The following is a 20,876-nucleotide window of genomic DNA, read 5'->3' as shown; positions in this document are numbered from 1 at the left end:
TGGGCTCTTATCAGAGTTAGTTCTGTTCTTTTACTTGTGAGGTTATATGACACCACACTTCTTAATCTCAACAGATTGCCACTGGAGAGCTCGAGAGCTTTTATTTTAATCTGCCTTTTAAATCCTTTCTCATCTTAAAATAAAATTATCTGTCTTGTCTCCTGTTGACATTTTTACATCAATGCTGTCTTAATATTTCAAATCTGGATTTTAAAAAACCTAAGAGGTGCTTAAGTACAAACTTCAGAATATGTATTAGTTGAAGAAAGATAAGTGATCTGCTTTTAAATCTTTTTCATCTAGCATTTAAGTTATTGCCAACTCATACTGTAACACACAAGGATTAGTGGTAGAAGAGTTTAGACTGCACAAACATTCTACATATTTTTGTATACTTTAAATATCTGTCTGCTCTGATTGATCATTTCTGTCTTTCTAAAATCCTCCCCAAATGCAATAAGATCAAGAGTAGAACTTTCATAGGATATGTATATGAATCATGAAATAAGTGAAATAACAAGCTGCCAGACAGAACACTGCCTGTCCACATAACATTACATGTCACAAAAACACTTGTCAAAAAAACTCAACATGCAATGTATTACAAGTCATTGCACAAGAAGCCGCAGGACAAGTAGACTGCTGAAATGAGAATGCAAACTCACCTCTAGAACTTTGGGACTACCTTGTCGGCCAAGTGTTCCCAAGATCAGACCCCATCTCTGGGCCAGTCGGGCCTTGTCAATAGCCTGCAGCCTCGAAGCACGCATGGCCTTGTGATCATAGTACTCCCTGGAGAACATCTTACTGTAGGGGTCATATCTATGAACAAGCACAGAGAGAAAATTGCTATGGCACACATGTTTTAGAACGTGTGCCTGGGCATAAACAGAAAAATTATATCATTCAAATTACTAGTTGTTGTCGGCTGTCTGAAGGACAGAAATGCACAAAATGACGAGAAATTTAATCACGAAAAGCCATCAAGTATGACAGGAGCTAGAGTATCTTAGGGAAATGGGGGAGTTTCTGAGCATTTAATCTCCTTTTCTCTGCTACACTTGAGATTAGAATCTTGTTTATGAGGAAGACCTTTAAGCAGTGCATATTGTGTGTCATAGCACTTTTGTTATGGCACAGCAATGTTGATGATTTATTGACTTAGATTGTATTGAAAAACAGAACAAAAAGTTTTTTCTACAGTAAAAACATCAAACTTATTCAGATGATCATTGATTCTTATAGACTGTTTTTTTTTTTACAAATACATATCTAAATTGGATGTCATGCATCTGCTTTCAGCCTCCTTTATCCTAATACTGCTAAACTGCTGATAGCTTTTGTTAACCTCATTAGTTAAAAAGACCATCTGTCTAATTTAATGCAGGTATAAATGCAGTTGTTGTGTTCGGGCTCAGCAGTTTGTTAGAGAACAAAAGCAGACATGGCAGGGATAAAGTTGTGGACATTTTTAAAGCAGGTTAAGATTATAAATTAATATGCCAAGCTTTGAAGATTTCTTGGAGCACTGTTCTGAATATTAAAAAAGTATGGCACGACTGTAAACCTACCAAGAGTTCAACTAAACCAACAGACTGGACTAGAACAGCATTCATTTCAGAAGCAGCCAAGAGACCCACGATAGCTTTGGAGGAGTTGCAGAGAATCTGTTCACAGGGCAACAATTATCCATGCTTTCCACAAATATGGCCATTATAGAAGGGCTGCAGGAAGATAGCCATTTCAAAAAGAAAAGAAAAATAAATCCTGGTAAAATTTGCCCAATCGGGCCAAAATACAGCGAATGTTTGAGAACGCTCTTTTTAAGGCAAGTAAAATGAAACTTTTTGGCATACATACTATGTAGGACTTTAACAGGGACGGGTGAAACAGGTTAGAGTTAGTTGCATACAATATTCATAAAATGCATTGAAATCTGTGGTAGTAGTCTGTAAAAATTTCAGGAATATAAAACGATTGCAGGACACTTTATGTACTATCAAATCCTTTAATATAGTGCTGTACAAGGTGATAGGCAGGAAAACATCAAACATGTAAACATTTCTCCAACGTGTTGTCTCATATTACCTGTAGGCAGGGATGTCAGGGTTGGCAATCATGATCGACTCCAGGTGAAATCTTCCATCTCCAAGATAACTAAAGAAAAAATATATTTCATGTTGTGTACAGGAATTGAAAAAAATTAAAAAAGGGAAGATTATTATATCTGAGTATAAAAAATCTGTCATTTGAATTCATTGTTCCTCAATATTAAATGACATTTAGAGTATTTTTGAAGACACACAATTCAACATAAATGTACATTTGCAAATTAGAGCATACAAACAAATCAAGCACTCTTACATACTTGTATGAGGGGAATGTTCAGGTCTGTACCTGTTCCTTACTTAAGACATGCAAAACATCACACTAATTGGTTTCTTTTTAGAGCAGTTTCAAACTAGATGTAGGTTGTTTGCAACACAGGCAATTTTAAACATGGCGAGCCTAGACTATTTGTAGAGTGTGCTTATGTGAAAATATGCACTTATTTCCCTGCATGTAACTGTACAATAAAACTGAACAATGACACAGAATCAAATCAGGCACAGCCTTTGCTGCACTGCTTTTCATTGCTTGGAAACAGCCAAGGCCCTCATAATTACATCCCCAACAACAAACCTGCAAGCCCTCTAGTCCTGTTGTCCGATCCTGGTTGTGCTCTCTGAACATTTGCCTTATCATCATATTCAAATCCACATATTGTTCTTTATAGAAAAGAGCAAGAGCACATTCATAAGATTGATATGGTCGACTGATCATTTCTTAAAGCTCTTTTCAATGCAATTTCCGGCTGCTAAGACTGTTTTTCCAGTGCTTCAATGACTTGTATGTGCATTTACAATTTGTGCATGTAGTTTTCTGTCACACACACTAAGTTTTAATTAAAGTGAAATAAGCCAAAGCCACATTTTAATTATTTCCAATTTAAAAGGTTATTATATTCTTCACTGTTTAAAAGATATATCACTGCTAACAAATTTAACTCTGCTACTTTTGTTAGAGATAGAGATGGTATCTGTCACGGCATTAACTTTATAATAATTCAGTAAAAGGAAAGTAAAAGGAAAACTAATCAGTGAAGGAAACTATTACCTGTTATTAAACTTTTAGTGTTACTGCAACTGCACAACAAAACACTTTTTCCATTCGGTGCTGCATGAGAGAGCGTTGAAGCTCATATTTAGGGATCCTCATCATAATATCAATATATTATTCATTAGTTTAAAAGACATCAGGTTAACAACATATATTTACAGTGAGCCAAATCTGCACATCCTTAACTACAGTGGGGAATGACTCCTTGTGACAAAACACATAATTAATAATAAATAATTGTGCCTTGTCAGGCATCAGCATGAGATAGGATGGATTGATGTTGTGGTAGAAAAGAAAGCTACAATACTTAGACTGCATCTGAAGCCAAATGTTCCCTCCCTAATTTGGCTTAGACACAAAGGAAAAAACATGCTGACACAGCTAATTATCAGTAAAAGAAAGCATTTTTATGATCACAAACAAAGGACAATTTGACATAAAGTTATGATGTACTGGTTTACTCTCAGCAGTCTGCCCACCTAGTGTGAACTAAGTTGTGTTCTCATTCCCCAAATCGGAGTTATTTCCCTAAATCCAGTAATACCATTGTTTCATGATTCTGGAAGAAGAATTGGAAAAAGAAGTTCTTCCAATGCGCAGACTGTTTGCAGTGAACCCCATCTGTGTTTAGTTCCACTAAGCTCAACCATATTTTCTGCAATGATGCTCTTTGCAGTCAAAGTAGTCACTACATCCTTTTTGATGTTGTCTAGAAGAGGCCACAAATCCATTCAGGGTATGGCTCTTAAAAATATCTTTTTTTTTTTTTATATATAAAAAAATATATATATATACATATCTTTTTATTTATTTATTATAAAACAATTTATCTATATACAATGATAGAAAGTGACAGCAGAATCATCATCCATAAATGGTTTGTTCTTCCTGTGTCAGTGAGAATGGCTAAAATGGCCTTTTTATGTCAGAAAGCAGTTTGTCTGCTTTAATAATCAATGACAATGCCAAATAGGATTAATTTGTTGATGTATTAACTTTAATATAATGCTATTTGTACACACATAAGAGATATGAGAAAAAGATACCAACTCTAAGGCAAGCTCATCAGTTCCTCAAAACACTTCTGCACTCCAACACTGGTACATAAAGGACAACATATATTACATTAGTATGTGAAACACACTGTAACTCTTGCATAGCTTTTGTCTCCACTTGTGCATATAGCAAAGCAAAGTGTTCTCATTTTAATCTTCATGCGCTGGAAGGTTTGAATCACATGGTGTAACACCAAATGTCTAAAGCTAAATGTGTGCAGATAAGACAGAGGAGGAATTTTCACCTATGCATAATTAAATCAGGGGAATTACATTATCACACTGTGCGCAACAAAGAACAGGATTTGTCAAACACAAACCAGCACGAGATGTATCGACACAAAGCAGCTGCAGGCATGTTGTCTGCTGCTTGCCCTTGATACTTTTGCAAATCTCTCTCTTCTTTTTTCCAACACTTTGAAATGTCTTACCTACATAGAGTTATGTAAAAACACACAACAACCAGTCTTTTTGGACTCATGTAACAACTGACTAGAAGTTATTTTTTTCCACAGAAAATGAGATAACGTAAAATAGGCAATCACATGAGCTGCAACAAATGTGTAAACAAACTGTGATGTGCTGTACAGTTTATCAATTCTCATCGTGCGCATGTCACAGTAGGTGTCGCACTTTGAAAAAGCTCTTTTTTAAAACTTGGAAAATTTGGCATGGATGTGGATACATTGCAGTTTTAAAACATCCGAAACTGTCAAACCATATCCAATTCTGAAATTTTCACAGTGAAGAGGTATTTTTAGTCTCCTCTGGATCAGCATCTGGCTTTTTCTGGCTGCATACACCATAGAGACAACTCTGTAGTAACTCTGCCAACTTTGTGTCATGTGACTGGAGTATTGTCACAGTGATTATGACTTTAATCACATGAGTGGGCATGGAACTGGCAAGAGCAAGTCGGGAGGAAAGATATTTCTTACATTATGGCATCGACGTGGCGATCCAAGCAAGGAGAGGTGCAACCTAAAATTTCTCCTGGTGACAGAGGCCGACACTGGGGGACAAGCACATCATACTCTGGCCTCAGGGCTGCACTCACAGCCTGCAACAAGAAAGAGGGAAGAAATTCAACTGGTTTTAAGGAGGTGTGTGCAAACTTCTATAGTTATTATCATTTTTCAAGTTAAATTAATTACGTTTTCCTTTCCACTAAAGTTAGGTATTGGAATTTGAAATCGCCAAAAAAAAAATCCCTTCAGGTAATACTTATATTTTAATCAGTTAGGCAAAGAAGAGTAAGAGACTGATTTAAGGACTCTCAAATGATTTAACATAGTCCAAACCCACTATCCGGTATTTCTAAATGTATAACTCATAAAATCTGAATATAGCCCCTCTGACAATGACTAAAATAACAATAAAATATAAGTAGTGGTAGCTTGTCTAGAACACAGCATTACTAATGCTATATTTGGTTTGTAGTGAAAAGTCAGAATTTTTGAGTTGCAAGTTGCAATAATCAAGTAGAATGCTAACCAAGGTCTAAATTCCTAATAGGCAAGTTGGCAGTCTCTGAGCCAATTCAAGTTCAATATCCAATATATATGAAACCCATTAAAAAGGATTGTTGATTTACTGCTAATACTATCAATTACATTAAATATATATATATATATATATATATATATATGTGTGTGTGTGTGTATATATCATACTATACTCTCTATTTGTAAGCATGTTCTTATATCGTTGGACTCCATAGACTGGAGATAAATATGTTATTATCTTGTATTTCTAATCGTAGTTGGTACTACAATGGTTAGCAGATGCCACTGTTTTCCCAACCTGCAATTAGAACTCGCTAAACCCGAGAGCGATGTCTTTCCCAGATTAAAATTGGAAATGGCAGCAGACACATTTGCAGAGGCATTTCTTTCCACAGGTTTTGATTTTGGCCCCAGGTGCTATGTAGAGTTCTCAAGTTAAGAACTACATTGAAATAGGCAATATTTACCATCTATTCAAAAAACATAAGTTCAATTAAGCTGAATGTAGAGCTAATAATTTATAGCTTTTGGCTGGACAGAAAATAGAAACAAGAAATTGTATCTTCTAGTTGGGCTATAAAGCACTGGACAAGGTAGAGATGAAGCATTATGAGTGCAATTATATCTAAAATTAAGTAAAGTGAATCAGTTTTTTAATCCTTACTGAGAGTACATTATATGAATTGTCATTAGATTAGGAGTGCAGAGCATGATTTACAAATAGCGTATTTTACATTAGTAAAGGCCCACAACGGTGGTGAAAAACTCAAAATGAAAGCAGCAGAGCACAATATAGAACAGCAAGGGAGCAAGCCAGAGAAAGGGATGTTAAAGCTTAATACTATAACTGCAGCCACTGCTTATGTAAAGAGCAGTCCTGAGCATGATGCTGAAATGAGAGGCTTTCCGAGGTCATTGCGCCTTTCAAAGCAAAAATAACTGCTGCCAGATTTGACAAACCCACACTTGAACTGAGCTTAGAAGAGGGTTCATGAAAACCAGGAACCACAAAAAAATATACTGTGCAAGGGTTGTGATGCATGCATGCCTGTATATTTCTGGAGCACCAAAACAGAAAAGAATAACTGAGGAAGTGAAAACTGGAACTCAAGAGAGTATTAAAAAATTACAGAAATAACCTTGGATGATTTCCTGACACAAACAAGAAGCATCCATGTTTATTGTGTTTTGTAAAATTGTTTATACCATGTTTCCAGATTTTGACGACCATAAACTTCACTGTACTTTATAGGGATGTTATGTGATAGACCAACAGAATTTAGTGAACTAATGTGATAATGTGAATTGGAAAGAAAAGGACATATGATTTCTAAGATCTTCTTTTTTTTGTTTTTATTAAATCTCTAAAAGTTTGGTGCATTTGTATTCAAGCCCTGAGACAGCACTTGAAACCACCTTGTTCTGCAATTACAGATGCAGATCTTTCGGGGTAAGTTTAAACCACCACATCTAGAAGACTTTTTCTTAATTCTTGGAGAAGAATTAAGAATTCGGTTAACATTAATTATGAAGTCTTACCAAATATTCTCTATTGGATTTAGATTCTTCATTTGACTCTGCTGGCTCTAACACATGAGTATACTTTGATCTAAACTAGGGCTGCAACTAAAGATTATTTTGCTAATCAAATAATTTTTCGACTATCTGATTAATAATCTGATAGCAAATGTGCTTAATAGAATATTTCTTTAACAGGTGAAGCTAAAACTATGCCACTTGAGGAATTCTGGAAAGAGTATATTTACAGAAAATGAAGCTGTTTCATATTAAATGTACATTTGTACAACCTTGGCCTAATGACTGCTCTGAGTGGGTTGTTCTTTCAGCAAATGGAATGTTTTAGAGTCTGTATACTCCAGTTATCGATTATTTGATCACTAAATTAGTTGAGGATTATTTCAATAATCAATTAATCTGATTAATTGTTTCAGCCCTAATCTAAACTATTCCATTGTGGCTCTAGCTGTATTTATAGTTTCATTGTTGAGGGAAGTTGAACCTGACCCCCGATATGACATCTTTTAGAGCCTATAGCAGATTTTCTTCCAATATTATATCTATTCAAATATTATATATCTTTGTGTTTAGTTCCATCCTCCTTCTTCCCCCATACTGCAGCCCCTCACCATCCTTAACAACAGTGTCTGCTATAAATCACTTCCGGTTCCTAGGAACCACCTTTTCTCCAGGACCTGAGATGGTTCTCACACATAGACACCGTTTGGAAGAAAGCCCAGGAGAGACTGTACTACCTGCAGCAACTCAAGAAGTAGAACCTTCAACAGAAGGTCCTGGTCATCTTCAACACTGCCATTATTCAGTCTGTCCTGTGTTTATCCTTCACTTTGTGGTTTGGCTGATCCGCAAAACAGGACAGATCTAGAACAAACTATAAAGTCTGCAGAGAGGATCATTGGGGCTGACCTTATTTCCATCGAGAACTTGTTCAGGTCTAGGGTCTGGAAAATGCAGCAAAAATTTCTGCAGACTCCACACATCCTGGACACAAAACTGTTTAGACTTTTGCCTTCAGGTTGGCGCTACAGATGGCTATATGCACAAAACGAGCTGCTACAGAGTCAGTTTCTTCCTTCAGGCTGTCTCTCTGATGAACACAATGGACACCTTACAGCTCAAGTAGCCAACTGTGCTGCTGTGAACCAAAATAAACATACTTACACTATCACAATCTGCCTTTCTGTTTTTCTCTACAAAACAAAATGGCTGAACATACACATACATATACATACTGCTCCTTTATCCTTATTTTTATTTCCTCCAAAGTTTATATATTTATGGTTAATGTCTGTGTGCTGTGAGTGCTTGAAAACAAAGTCAAATTCCTTGTTTTGTGCACACAAACTTGGCCAATAACGCAGATTCTGACTGTAAATGGGAGTTGAATACACATGCATGCCACACTTTCCAGATGTCTTTTCTGTATAAATAAAAAAATCCAAAAATACATTCAAAAACCATTAATCTTTTGACATGACAGAATGTGATAAAGCATGAATACTTTTGCAAAGCACTGTGTATTGGAACAGAAGCATTCGTTGCTCACCTGCAATGCTGCCACAAACTGAATAGTGCTGACAAGTGCCAAGGATTGTCCAGGATTGAAGTTGAACTTCACTGTGTCCAGGAAGTGTGCATTGTCCATCTGGATATCCACAAACACATACAGCATCTTAATCCCAGCCGTGGAATCTATGGGGACTGCAGGAAAGCAAAGTCAAACAGACAGAAAAGTCAGATGAATAATTCACTCTCCTGTCAGATAAAACTGTAATGTATACACTGCTGATGGTGCCTGAAACACTAAAGCCCTTACCATGTTCAGACATAAAGCTATATGGGATCCATGAATGAAAATTTATAGCTCACAGCTGGCGTCTGTGGGCCATAATTGAAAATCATTCGCATCAACTTGCTAACTCATGCAGGAACTGATGCAAAGACCTCAATTATTTGGGGAAGGAGAGGGACACATGTGATCGCTATTAATGCTATTAATTTCATAGGCCATTTGCCACGCACTTGGGCTTAGGAGGCATAGCTAGGGATGTGCCAAAGATGGTGCTAAGCAAAGATGGCAGGAGTCCATGAGAAGAAGGGGAAAAGGGGACAAATAAAACAAAAGAAGTACGGTTTGTTTTAACAATAAAAATTATGTATCATCTTATTTCACATATAATATGCTCACCAGGAGCAAGAGGACATCTTGTTTTAATTGAATAAATGGCCCATTAGGGTGCAAATTTCAAGACTGGAGAAGGTTGCTCGATGACCTACATTAAAACAACCAAGAAACATTAAACCAAAAAATAGAAAGCTACATGAATTCAGATTGAATACAAACAACAATGCTGCTTTTTGTACAGAAGACTAAAAGCTGATGGGAATGAAACAGGAGTGAATTATGAAAAACTCAAACAAAAATACTTTGGAAAATTTGATTTAATTTAGGGTGAGAGAGAGATTTCATCGACAACTATATGAAGTTCAAATAATTTGGCAGACAAGACAGAAATGGAAAAAGTAAAAGGATACCGAGTATGTGACAGGTGGGCTGTCAATTAACAGGACAGAGAAGGGATTAATGATCCCACATTTGAGTCGGGAGTACAAGGTATGGTCTAAAAGTGTTGCACCTGATGACTAAAACTGAGAACTGAGACTAACAGCTGTCTGCTGCTTGTTTAGAGGTACTGCCAAACCGTAAAAGGGCAAAGCAAAGTGACATCGATCTGTGTTCACATTAGCATGGCAGTCTGAGTGCACTTAGGTTCTGCAATTAGAGAAACAGTCAATGAGACAGACAGGACTCATTGTATAATCACTGTTTTTTTTTCCTTATGTTTTATAAGGCCTATTAGATCAGCTCCTTATTAAAACCCATGTAAACAACTATGTGGGTAAATTGGCTAATAGTAAATGTTGATAATGGTACACCAGCTCATTGAAAAAGTGTCTGTTGGTAAATGGATACAACTAAACAGAATGTATAATTTACTTTGTTCAATTTGTGAGTCTGAGTGAACCAATGCTTTCTACTGGACATTAAAGAAGTAGAAAGCAAGACTAAAGTGTGGGATGCATTTAGTGAGTATGTATGCAATCTACCAATAACTGTTTGCTCATAGTAAACATGGGCCAGTATGACACAGAGTAAAAATACCATGGTTTCACCTTGTCAAGGTAATAACTAAATAAATTATAAACATAAATGTCTTACATGACTAAACTGCATTTATATAAAACAGAAAAGTAGCAAATAATAACAATGTAGCAAAAAAATAGCAAATAATCTGCAATAACATTATGTATAAAATGTATTTCTTACGTGGATGATGTAAATGTGTAGCTACCTTGTTTTCAGAAGCTGACCAGCAGGGCGCAGCGACCGACGGGGTTGGGGAAGCGCTGCATTTTTCTATGCTACAAATACCATGTATTCTGGAAGTTCCTCAAAACTTTTATTAAATGGAACAAATAGAACATGCAAATCTGGCAATGATTGTGCTGGAATAGACATTAAATATAAAATTCAGAAATTCAGCATTTCCATGTCAGGAAGAATAGATGTATGAAGGGATGAAACATTTTATTAAGGTTTTAAGTTTTAATTGCATTGAAAACATTATTACTCTTGCCTGTTGAGCGGCGTGGATTGACTAGGTTTGCAAATAAAAAAAGATGAACCGATCCGAGTTTTTGTAAAGTTTTCATGCATTGGGACAAGTAAACTATGATTTCCCCTTTAAAACATAACATAAGATCATGCGAGGATAGCATTTATAATAACTTCTCTAAGCTTCTTGTTTTGAGCAGTCATTAGTTATTTATATAGGGGCAGAGACAATGTCCACCCGCATGAGTGAGAGAGCATTTGTATTTTAAAACAAAGACAAAATGATTCACATTTTAACCTTCCGGGGACTCATTTTCCTTATTTTTACATCCCATCAGTTATTGGACTTTTTGCAGTACTTCTATGCAGATTTTTAGGATAAAGCATAATTTGGAACAAAGGCTGAAATATTGCATCTTATATTAGCATTTCATGCTGCTAGCATTAAAAAAGAAACATCAGCCTCATTGTGAATGTTTATTTATAAGTAAATCCTTGCCTTTACTCAAATTTATAAAAGGATGTTAACATATACAAATGCAGCATGCTCCGTGACAGAGTTGGAGTGTTTTCAAAAGGATAAAAAAATAAACTCCGCTGTAATCTGCTCATCCATCCTGTTATTTGCGGAATGTCTCTCTCTTTCACATTGTGACTAAACCGCAGTCATGTCTCTTTACTTTGCAGAAAATACAGTTTTGTGCTGAATAACTAACTTTCAGTAGACTTCACTTGGTAGAAGCATCCACACTCAAGACTGCTGTTGCCTGAATCTGATATTGCTTAGATAAGATTTGTTTCCTGGACAGAAAAGCATCGGACCTTTGTGTTTGCAACCAGCTGGACACCAGCCAGGACTGATCGAGTTAAAAGTTCAACGATTCCCGTTACCAGACGAAACCCAAACCAAAAACAGTAGTTTCTCTTGCCTTTAAGAGTCTCGATCATTCCTTTTTTTCCTTGAGTAGAAAATTATAAATTTATTTTAATTTACAGACAACTACTATTTGATACAAAACGAACAATACAACACTGCCAACCTTCTGTGTGCCTTTGTTAAAGCTGGTGAGGGAGAAAAGGTTTTAATTTTAGCGTGATCAAAAAGTTCTTAAGCATTAGTGAGAGTCTGTTTCCATTGTCTTTAATTGTTGTGGAACATTGTCTGCATTGTTTAAACCAGCCACATTTTATTTTATTTTTAAACTGAGCCATCTCAGTGAGTCAGCATTGTGTCTGTCAGTGAAAGAGATCACTGACTGATTGGTGTAGCAAATTAGTGCGTGAGAATAGAGACAGCAACTGAAAACTGATACTGAAATCTATTAAATCTGTGCAGCACAATATAGTTTAACATTACTGGAGCAGAGTTGAAGCTATGCAAATAAGATTCAACTCCCAAAGGAGGGGGAGCAATTTGCATATTCATACGTACGCATGTAGATCCGTCCATATTCTAAAGGAGATTAAGGTGTACAGTTACATCGGAGCCATTTTAAGGCATGGAAACTATTTTATACTGAGAGAAAAAATGTATCTTCATATATTGCTCAGATAGCTGTAGATTATCAGATTTTTTTATTGTCATAACATGATTTTGGATATGTAGTGTTGCATAATTCTAAGGTAATCTTTGACAATAACATTTAAGAAGACAGGACAAATATAAAAAAAAAAAAAACACTGCAGAGAAAATGAAAGGAACACAGCGGAGACAGTAACTGTGAGTCATTCAAAAAAAGTCTTTCATCTTTCACAGGTGGTTGAAATCTTAGGAAATAGTGCAAATGATGTCTGAGAGATGAAGGCAAAGATCATACACAGAAAGACGACCATGAACAAAGATTCTCTGGCAATTTCTTCTTGTCTAACTTAACTCTGAAACCCACAAATACTTCAAAACCTTCAACTTTAAACCTACTGGGTGTTTTTAGGCAATCAATGTGTAAATATTCCTTTCGTCCTCCATAAATAGATATCAGTACTAACAAAATTTCTCTATAATAGATAAATAATAGCCGGAAAATCGGAGAGCTTTGGGCTGCAATGGACAGACCTTTCTTCACTAGCATTAAAATTCTCTGGTCATTTCTGGTATTTTGCAGAGGTTAGCTTGTTCTGGCAGAAATATATCAAAATTATTGATTTAACATTTCTTCCCATGTTGTGCAAAAGACACAGTGAGGGCATGTGTGAAGGTTTTTAGAAACGGCTCAAGGTTTCCAAAGGTCAGCTTTAATGCATGTTCTCAATTGATGTGAGTGACAAATGTGATGCTCTTAAGGTCTGGTACCATAGCTCACAAAAGCATTCAAAAAGCTTGAGCTTTTTCACATTTTGTCTCATTTTGTCAAAATACCAAAATAACATTTTGTGTAATGTATTGATTTAATGTCACAGATCAACACAAAGTAGAGTATAACTGCAGAAGGAAAATGATATATAAGTTTAATACTTTTATTACAAATAAAAATCTAAGATGTGTAGCGTGCGTTCTTATTGAGACAAAACATAGAAACTATTGGCTGGAGTTACAGTTTTAACTCTTTTGGGATATGTCTCTACCAGGTATAAACAACTAAAGACTGATGTTTTTGCCCATTCAACTCACTCAAATTCAATGCAGAGCATCTGTAAACATCAATCTTTAAGTCTTGCCAAAGGTTTTCCTTTGAATTTAGGTTAACAATTTGACAGGGTCATTGTAACTGAGCAATATGCTTTGATCTAAACTCTGTCATTGTACCTCTGTCTGTGTGAGCGTTATTGTCAGCCCGAAGGTGAACCTCTGCCCTAGTCTTAAGTGTTTTACAGCCACTAATTGTCCTCCATTGAACTCTCCACTGAAGAAAAGCATCCCCACGGTGAAACACTGGAGGCAGCATCATGCTGTGTTTATGGTGATGTGCAGCATTAGTTTTCTGGCACAAAGTATTTTGCATGTAGCCTAAAATGATAAATTTTGGTTTAATCTTCCCAAAGCATCTACTTCTGCATTTTTGCTATGTCCCCTACATGGCTTTTGGACAGATGTAAACGGGAATCCTCTCCCAATTTAGGTGGACTGACATGTCTTGGAAGGTTTGCAGTTGTCTCACCCTCCTTAGGATTATAAATTGAACAGTGACTTGTGAGATGTCCAAAGCTTGGGGTATTGTTTTATAACCTGCCTCAGCTTTAAACATATGTCAGGATCAAAGTAAAAGGCCTAAATCTAAATGCACACCACAGTTTTTGTATCAGTTTGTATAATGTTCCTTCAACTTCTGTCATGCATTACCTAATGTTGGTCTTCAACAGAAAAACCTGATAAAATATGTCAAAGTTTGTGGTTGTAACTCACCAAAATATGGAAAATGTCAAGCAGTAAATTTACATTTGGAAAGCTCTGTATTCTTCCGTGAGAGAACTGGTCTCATTACTCTAATTACCTACATTATGCTTTCATCAACAACAACACCTGACATTCTGACTTTCCTGATGCTGGTGTACTTTTCTCATGTAGCCCATTCTCTGTAGGTAGGTATCCTTAATGCTTGTTCTCTTCAGGCTGCTGTGAATTTTTTGCATTCACACTAATTAAGAAACAGACAAACATATACAAGGAAAGTAAAGAAACGCACTGAGACAACTGTGGCCGTAGTGAACCATAAAATCGGCTCCCAGGGCACGAGCAGTGAAGTCGTCCACGCAGCAAGCCCCATAGGTCACGTCCCCCATAATGATGGTGTCTGTCTCCGTGAATCTGTGAAACACAGAGGCAATAATAAGTGCAGTCACAGATCATATGCACCTCGCCTTGATTCCTACTATAGGGATCAATACATATGGCATGCAAGGCGCTATGCGATTATTAGAAGGCTGAGTAACATCGATTCCTTTCTTGGAGCAGCAGACAAACCACAGCATACAGTGTTTGACCGTCTTGCTGATCAATGGCTGACTCAAAACAACTAAATGACTTACTAGGGTGTTTTTTTCTTTTTGACCAGTCATTAAAATGGCCTTAGTATAGCATAACAGGGGTATTAATGCGACAGCCCTGATATACGAACATTTCTAGGTCATTCAGGCAAACGGGCCATTGAAAGGCAGACACAAGCAAGAACAGAAACAATTAAAAGGTGCAGTTTAGAGTTTTGACATTTCTCTGAAGTGAAATTATTTTCAGTAATTTGACAAATATCATTTGGTAGTGGTTCTGTAGAAAAGTGAAGAAATCCTTAGAGAGGTGAAGGCTAATAGCTAATCTATCCGCCGCATTTTTGCTGACTTTAGCAAAAAATGAACAAATCAACTTGAAAATGTGTAAGCAGTCTGATTATGGGCAGCAGCTCTCTGCCTGTTCCCTCCTCCTGCAAACACTGGTTTGCCTAAGGACTGTCAATAAATGTCCCAACCAAACATGCTGTTTCATGGTGGTATTGTTTTGGGGGAAATGTTTGGGCCTCTGAACAGCTGATTTTATGTGTTATCAGCTGGTTTAGAATGTTATTAAATGCAGCGTATTGCCTGTGTGTAATTCGGAAAGCTGATGTGTCCTTTTTCTTTTCTGTCAGTCTTCAGGCATTGTTTATGATCTGTAAATGGTAAAATTACATGTATGACCTGCTCCGGCCACTGTGGTCTCTAATATTATTGTAGTTGCTCTTGAGTTTTATTAACTTTTCCCTGCACTGTCTCAAGGAAAACTTTCTCATTTCTCCTCCTCCCACGGCCAATCAGTGAACAGCAGTCTGTTCACGTCACATGTAGTCCCTATTCAGCCCTGGTCGTACATGCTCAGGAACAGGGACCAAAAAAGTAGGTACCAGTACGGAAACAACAGTAATGGAAATGCTCGCAGACCGAACCGAGTGGAGTCGAGTAGGGCCAAATCAAGCCAGTGGAAAAGGGACATAAGTAGCACAAATATTGTTTGATTGAGAAAAGGGTAGCAACCATTTATGAAAGCGTAAAACATAAATAACTGCTAATATCAGATTGTATCATATGGCACTAAACATTTTCAGTTATTTTAAATAGTTTAAATCAGGTGAAATTGAAGGTGTGTCTGACTAGCTACTAGCTTTTCATCGCTTTGAGGATTTCTTTACTTTTCTAAAAACTCACTACAATGTAACGTCACTCAACTACAGGTAAGGGAAGTATAACTGATAAAGCTCCACAGATAAATCGACTGACTTTTTTAGCTTGAGCAGCCTTGAACGGTGGCCAGACAGTTGGAAAGTAAAAAATCAGATCTCTATTTGATCAGTGAATGCACCATGTCCAAACCCTACCAGGTCAGGCTAAAAACCACTTGTCAATGTGAGTGCTGCTATCACATGTACATAGTTTGGTTAAGCTGGGAGAGAGTGAGAGAGAGTATGACTTAAATCAGATAACAGGAAGGCTGAACATGGTAAAGTAAAGTTGCTCTGTTATTGAACATAATGGATTTGGAAATGTTGGTACTCTTTCGAAAATATCAGTTAGGGTAAGGCTCTACTTTCTCCAAGGAATACAGACAGAAACTAATGTTAGTCATGATAGCTGTGCTAACCATGCTAATGGATAATTAACTGTTTTATAGCGATCATACTCTCTCACATGTGAAGTCACGCTGCCTCTGTTCCCAATCTAATAATTCTTGAAGAGAAATCAGAATCAGTGATTATGAGAAAGTCAAAGCGTTACAAAAAACATAGACGGCATAGCACCTACTTTAAAAAATCTGAACTATCCCTTTAAAGTTAATAAAGTTTGCAGGCACTTTTGTTATCCACTCTATGGGCTGGATACTTTGCAAATCTGCCCAGAAACAAGAGAAATCTCCGTCTACAACGGTTGCATGAAAATAATAAGCCGTTCAGAAAAAATGCTCCCCAGCACAAGTAGGTTGTGAAAGTGTTTTACAAACTATGTGGACCTAATGTTCCAGTTCGCAATAATAGAGGGAAAGAAATCATAGCTTCCTGAGAGGAAAACTAACAAATTAAACTTGCATCTTTGGGCCCAAATCAGTTTGAAAGAGCAACAGAATGTGTTACTGAGAAAACCAGCCTTTACTTTAATAGCCCTTTATGGGCAAATAAATGTTAAGTAAAGGCATTAAGGCTAAGTAAAACAAATAAAATCTGAGAAGAACACAGAACAAGTAAATGAACCAGAGCTTGAGGCAATTGAAAGGGAGGACAGAGCTGCAGGCGAGGAGGTAGTTGGAAGACGGTGGTTCACGCCAGGTATTTGGAGTTTCATTCTGACAGATTTAGGCTAGACAGAAAGGGGGGTGAACAGAGATGAGACCGATGGCTTAGGACGGGATAAACAGACACAGCTGCATGCAGAACAGCCTCTGTTCCAGCCAACAGAATCTTTGTAATGTGTCTCCTGCTGTACAATCTTTCAACCTCCATACACTCAGTTTATTCCTCGCTCTGCCCTCTCTGTAGGGGCCTCAGACAAACTTTCTATTAAGCCTTTCCACCTTCGTTTTCTGTGATGTATACTCCAGGTTAGGCTCCCCGTCACTGTCCCCTTCTTATATATGTTGTTTCTTTTTCTCCTCCCATTTCCCAGTTCCGTATACTCATAAGGTTGCTTTCAAGTGAAGAGTAGCACAGACTGGCTGAGCCCAACAAATCAGAACCAGCAACTTATATGGTGAATAAATATTTGGCAGGTAGACGTTGAGGATTTGTGGAAAAGTACAGTATATAATTACAGGGGTAGTTTCTGGGGTTTGTGGACTCCTAACGTATTTCCATTCACTGCGGCATGGTTTTTTTTTTTTTCTACCGGAGTCTGCTGACTTTGTTTGGAAATTAATAAATAGGCATCAACCCTACAGCTAAAAATACACAGCCTGCCCACCAGGAAAAAAGCTATCCACTGCAGACCATGAAAAGCCATTTACAATGCAAAACACAGCACTACAGAAGATTATTGTATCTAATCAGCCATCTATCTGCCAAAAACATCATTATCACACTATCTCCACTGGCACTGCAAAACATATCTAGTTATTTCCAGGGTGAAATTTTATGGTAATAAATGCTAAGGATCTGAGTAAGAGGCCGATGTGAGAGGTGTGATTCTACTGGGACATAGGCATAGTAATTACTGGGCGATGCATACTCCCATATCTCACTGAGGGCAAGAAAAAGAGGCAAGATGGCTGATAGGGTAAAGGAGGCTGTTAATAAAATCCAGATTTCCATAGATGTATTACAAAACAGAACATACTATGAGACAGCATAAAGTACAACGGTCCTCTATCACTACCAATTTGCATATATTTCTCCTTAAAACTCCCATCTCACTATTTCGGTTTGCACTTATCTGTCGTGTCGGTTTCTTTCTCATTCCACATTGTATATCTGCATTGGTTGAGGCAAACTTTGTTCAGCCTTTCCAGCTGAAATGTCATTAAGATCTAATTAAGATGTTAGAGGCGCTTGTGAACTCTGAAACCACCCTTGTTAATTAGCTCTTTAGCATACAATTCAAAATGTTTGAGAAAATACTCACTGATTTAAATCTTTCTAATGATAAAAAAAAATGGACTAGTGTCAGCCGCAAACACAACCAAACGTCAACATGGTTGGAAAATATATGTACACGTGCAAAAACAAACACAGGCTGTTTATTTACTGAAAGCTGATCGAATCACTTTTCATCAGCAGATTAAGCTGCTATATTTTTCATAAATAGCCTTTCACTTAGCTGCATTTCTGTTCTAGAAAAACAGGACGAACATAAAGCAAACTAATGTTTCTGCTACGTCCTCCAGAGATTATATTCTTTTTCTGACTTTGACAGGAATTCCTTCAGATGCCACCATAAAAGAGAAAGTTGTTTGGTAATAATACCTTACAGCTCAGAGAATCTGCAACAGACAAAGAATATAAAAAACATGCCTGCCTTTGAAGTACCCATTAGCACACACAAAGACATTATGTCACAAAAGACAATCTTGTTTTGATGGAAAGAACTAGACTGAATTAAGAAAACAGGCTTTCACCATCTGTCTAAACAGTTTTTTTATTTAAGGTTGCAGTAATTTGTGTTATGAGCTTTTGCAGGTATTTTTTTTGCCTCTGACGAGGCCATTTTGGTCAGACATAAACTTTCAAATGGCTTGCAATAGAAGCTGGAAAATAAATACTAATTATTTTTATTCAATTTGTTTCTGGCAGTCCTGACAAATACTGCAGATGCAATAGAGTTAAGATGTTCTGACAGTACATACTTCAGTTAATTGTACATGGAGAGTAACAAATATGAAATAACAAAATTTACAGTTTTAGGAAAATCCTGAGCCTGAGATTATGCAATACATCAAAAATAACAGCAGAACAATTTATTGACTAAGGCTGTGATATATGGCTTTTCCTCTCTTTTCATCTGTGCTTCCTACCCTCTGTGATCTCTACCATTTTGGGCAATGTCATTTGTGTCCGGTGTGAAAATCTGCTACCATGAGACTCTGTCCAACTGGCTTAGTATTACAGTACCATGAAAAAAGTTCAAAACACTTACCGAAGAGGCCTGTTTAGGCTGCAATTACTGATATCCAAACAGTATTTTGCAATATAGATATAGCACACACTGATTTTGCACTCAGGATAGATTAGCAATATATTGTGCAGCCCTTTGACTGACTCATTGATTAAGGTTTATGTATTAACAGCCAATACAAACAGCATCGTTTAGCAACTCTCTCATTGGTGCGGGGGCCTCTGTCCTGCCCGTTGATCTCCACTTCTTTTGCCTGAGACAACATTCACTGATGGTACTGTTGGCAACTCACGTTTCCTTGACTGGGATCAAGCCATTGCTTCTAAGGTCGTCCACATGGTCAGGATCCATATGGGATAAGACCCAAAACTTTCTTGACTAATGATTTTGAAATCTGTGCTATGACATGGCCTTACATGAGTAGGGGGGTATTGTGCATCTGCTCAATTAGTGTGACAAGATGGCGCCGCAGATGGTCGCCTCGGCGTGTTGGTGCGCATTGTTTTGTTTTGTTTTTTGCTTTAAAACGGTCTTCTGTGATGGTACCCGGAGCTTTCTCACCAGAGAAGAACTCATGAACATCAGGGCTACTACACCAGAGGAGTTATATAAAACTTTTCCGCCTACTGCTCTGGAATTTTTGGACATTCTGGTCAAAGGTGCGCTCACCTTTGTTCACGCGGTGAAACGCCGGAAGAGAGGGAAACGGGCTGGGGTGCTGGTACGACTTCGCCAGCGTGGACTACGAACACCGTTACCTGGAATATTTCTCTCTAACGTGCGCTCACTTCCCAACAAAATTGACGAACTACAACTGCTGTTGGGGAAAAACAGGGACTTTTATTCATCGGCAGTTTTGTGCTTCACGGAGACGTGGCTGTGTGGATTAATACCGGACTCTGCGCTGCAGCTGGCAGGATTCCAGCTCTACAGAGCGGACAGAGACACGGAACTCTCCGGCAAAGCAAAAGGTGGAGGAATCTGTTTTTACCTCAACAGTGGTTGGTGCAACGACGTGACAGTGATTCAGCAGCACTGTTCTCCAGACCTGGAAGCCTTCATCATAAACTGTAAGCCTTTCTATTCCCCCCGTGAGTTCGCTTCGTTCATCCTGGTCGGTGTTTACATCCCGCCGCAAGCTAACGTGCAGGTCGCACAGCGCATGCTCGCCGACCAGATACTGAGTGTGGAGCGGACCAACCCGGACTCCTTAGTAATCGTCGTTGGTGACTTTAACAAAGGTAATCTGACCCACGAACTCCCCAAATATAGACAGTTTATAAAATGTCCGACCAGAGAGGACAACATTCTGGATCACTGTTACACCACCATCAGAGACGCTTATCACTCCGTCCCACGTGCTGCACCGGGCCAATCCGACCACAACATGGTCCACCTGATTCCTGCATACAGGCAGAAACTAAAGCTCTGCAAACCTGTTGTGAGGACGAGAAGGAAGTGGAGCAGTGAGGCTGTGGAGATTCTCCAGGCGTGTTTAGGCTG

General features: G+C 37.7%; 1 protein-coding gene across 2 annotated transcripts in view; it reads right to left on the bottom strand.

The window, feature by feature from the left end:
• dph1 (diphthamide biosynthesis 1) overlaps positions 1–20,876 on the bottom strand; it is a 97,132-nt gene that overhangs the window by 24,131 nt on the left and 52,125 nt on the right. For both annotated transcript variants that reach the window (XM_047391473.1, XM_047391474.1), the window contains exons 4-8: positions 14,495–14,616; positions 8,805–8,959; positions 5,153–5,274; positions 2,089–2,157; positions 666–822 (exon numbers count right to left, since the gene is read on the bottom strand). In XM_047391473.1, coding sequence (XP_047247429.1) covers positions 666–822; positions 2,089–2,157; positions 5,153–5,274; positions 8,805–8,959; positions 14,495–14,616 — 625 coding nt within the window. The remainder of the gene's footprint in view (positions 1–665; positions 823–2,088; positions 2,158–5,152; positions 5,275–8,804; positions 8,960–14,494; positions 14,617–20,876) is intronic.

The sequence above is a fragment of the Girardinichthys multiradiatus genome, chromosome 18, assembly GCF_021462225.1.
Source record: "Girardinichthys multiradiatus isolate DD_20200921_A chromosome 18, DD_fGirMul_XY1, whole genome shotgun sequence".
Classification (NCBI taxonomy): domain Eukaryota; kingdom Metazoa; phylum Chordata; class Actinopteri; order Cyprinodontiformes; family Goodeidae; genus Girardinichthys; species Girardinichthys multiradiatus.
The sequence above is the reverse complement of the archived record's forward strand: the minus strand, read 5'-3'. Positions and strand labels throughout refer to the sequence as shown.